Source organism: Onychomys torridus, chromosome 17 (assembly GCF_903995425.1).
Source record: "Onychomys torridus chromosome 17, mOncTor1.1, whole genome shotgun sequence".
In the NCBI taxonomy this organism is placed as follows: Eukaryota; Metazoa; Chordata; class Mammalia; order Rodentia; family Cricetidae; genus Onychomys; species Onychomys torridus.
In genome coordinates, this window is record NC_050459.1 from 16135990 (window position 1) to 16138381 (window position 2392).

The 2392-nt window shown below is 42.4% G+C and overlaps 1 protein-coding gene across 1 annotated transcript; it reads right to left on the bottom strand.

The window, feature by feature from the left end:
• Positions 1-879: 879 nt before the first annotated feature.
• LOC118569102 (alpha-defensin 9-like) lies at positions 880-1743 on the bottom strand. The gene is made up of 2 exons (XM_036166828.1): positions 1572-1743; positions 880-989 (listed from the first exon to the last, which is right to left on the bottom strand). The coding sequence occupies exons 1-2, from the start codon at positions 1741-1743 to the stop codon at positions 880-882; spliced, it is 282 nt and encodes a 93-aa protein (XP_036022721.1).
• Between the last annotated feature and the right edge of the window lie 649 nt (positions 1744-2392).

Sequence of the window (2392 nt, forward strand, 5' to 3'; positions counted from 1 at the left end):
AGTTGCCATGTGGCTCATGGCTCAATGCTATCTTACATCTTGCTGGTCATGGCAGTGGCTGATAGCGTCTCTCTGGCTCAGCCTTCCTGTTTCCAGAATTCTCCTCTCTACTTGTCCCACCTATACTTCCTGCCTGGCTACTGGCCAATCATTGTTTTATTTATTAACCAATCAGAACAACACATTTAAGATACAGAACATCCCACATCACCCAGTCAGAACAGCTAAGATCAAGAAAACAACTAACAACATATGTGGGTAAGGGTATAGGGAAAGGAAAGCCCTCATTCACTGTTGGTGGGATTGAAAGATTGCAAACTGGTGCAGGAACTATGGAAATCAGTGTGGAGACTTCTTAAATGACTATAAGGAAATCTCCATGATGCACAATTGAAACACTCCTTGGCAAATGCTCAAATAAGTCAACATCCTACTCCACAGATACTTAGCTCAGCCATGTTCATTGCTTCTGTGTTCACAATAGCTAGAAAATGGAAACAACCTCACTGTCCTTCAGTGGGAGAATGGATTGTGGAAATATGGGACATGTTTCTGAGGGTGAGTCTCATCTAAAGGACCAGAGAGCTGACAGACAGGAGAAGTAGTTAGAACAGAATCACTGAGATGTGACTTTTTATGTAACCTCCTGTTCACTTTTGATATAACTACTAAAATGTAACCCAGACATCTTTTATAAGGGATTCATTGCACATTCTACTAGATAGCTTAGAGGAGTCCTGACTAAGCCACATAGAAACATAAAAACAGATTCTTTTTCTGCAAGGAAATTTATTGGAGAAGGAAAAACAATTGAGGCCAAGTACAAGGGTAATGACAGATGATGAGGTCTCAGAGCACATGGTGATCTTGTCTCTTGTCTCAGCGGCAGCAGAATACATAGCGTACTGGACCTTTGTTGCAGAACCCAGAGACTTGTTCAGAACGTTTGCAGGCATTTTTTCTACAGAAGCATTTCACCCTTCTTGCGGCTGTGGAAACAGAGAACATCAGGCATTAAGAAAGATAGCCAGCAGTATGCAATAGTGTACAATAATATGAAGATCAGGATACATGGTCCAGAGCAAGTTTGTTTCTATTGGTGATATCACACCCATCACCATGATCAACTCCAAACACTGGGAAATAATACACTGAACAAATGTAAATTACATACACAACTTGACACCCATTTCACATTCCTTCATCATTTTCTGTCTCCTGACTCAACATGTTCACACACTGGCATTTGGTTCCTAAATCTATTCTTTTAAGCAAAGCAGATTTTCTTTCTATACCAAAATTATCAGTTGGATAAACAAAGAGCTAATCAATATGTTTTATATTTTAAAACTATTACACAAATAAATTTTTAGATAAAAAACTTAAGGAAAATCAATTACACTTTTTTTTTGACTCTCACTGTTAATTCTACAAATAAGACAGTAAAGATTATAAAGGATCAATAAAGATACCTACCTGAATCATACTGCTCTAGACAGAATTCCAGGGCACATATTCAATTGTGTCTCACGATATTCCAACCCACTGTCATACTGGGCACCACCACTTACCTGCATCTTGAAGAGCAGAGCCTTTTGGGCCTCCAAAGGAGATGGACACATCCTGGTCCTCTACCCCTGGCTGATCCTCATTTTTAGTCTCTTCAGTTGCTTCAGGGAGAGAATCAGCCTGGGCCAGGAAGGCCAGCAGGACAAGGGCAGAGAGGAGGACAAGTGTCTTCATGGCTGAGAGTCACCTGGAGTAGGTGAACAAAGCCCAGTGTGTGGGGAGAGATCAGCCAGCCTGCATTTATAGGGCTGTCATGAGAAGGAGCAGAGACCTGCCCTGTAGTTAGAGAGGGCATGCACAGATGGGAACTGGGAGAAACTGTTGTCCTCAAGATCCCTTTGATGTTCTTCTGGTCTCACAGCTGACATCATGATGTTGGTCTCTGTGTTCAGTGACAGCCCTCCCTTCCAGGTGATAATGATGAAGGGTCCTTACTATCTTCTCCTGTTTCCCATCTGCTTGAGTATTTACCTTCCTTTGGTCAGGAAAGAAAAGAGGCAGGCAACTTCTAAGTTCATAAACTCATGAAACAAGGAGTTTTTGTGTTCTGAAGTTGGAACCTGCTGTTCTCAGAAAGTGTGGACCCTGGACCAGACCTGAATACCTGTGGGTTGGACAGTCAGTCCTTTGAGTGATTCTGCAGTGTTATCACACTCGTGAAGGAAGACTCTGTGAATCCCTTTCTTTGGGGCCTTTATGGAGAAAGAAAGATGGCCCTGGTGAATCGAGCTCTAGAGGGGAAGAGGGACAGAGATGGCCAGAGTGAAGTAGAGCAGGTTGTTCTGAAGAAGCCAGTGTGACATGAACACATCTCATGAGGTCA

Excerpts from the sequence above, each read along its gene's own strand:
- LOC118569102 (XM_036166828.1), bottom strand. The coding sequence starts at position 1,743 with ATGAAGACACTTGTCCTCCTCTCTGCCCTTGTCCTGCTGGCCTTCCTG. Across the intron at positions 990-1,571 it reads CTCTGCTCTTCAAGATGCAG|CCGCAAGAAGGGTGAAATGC; the intron begins GTAAGTGGTGGT and ends CTGTTTCCACAG.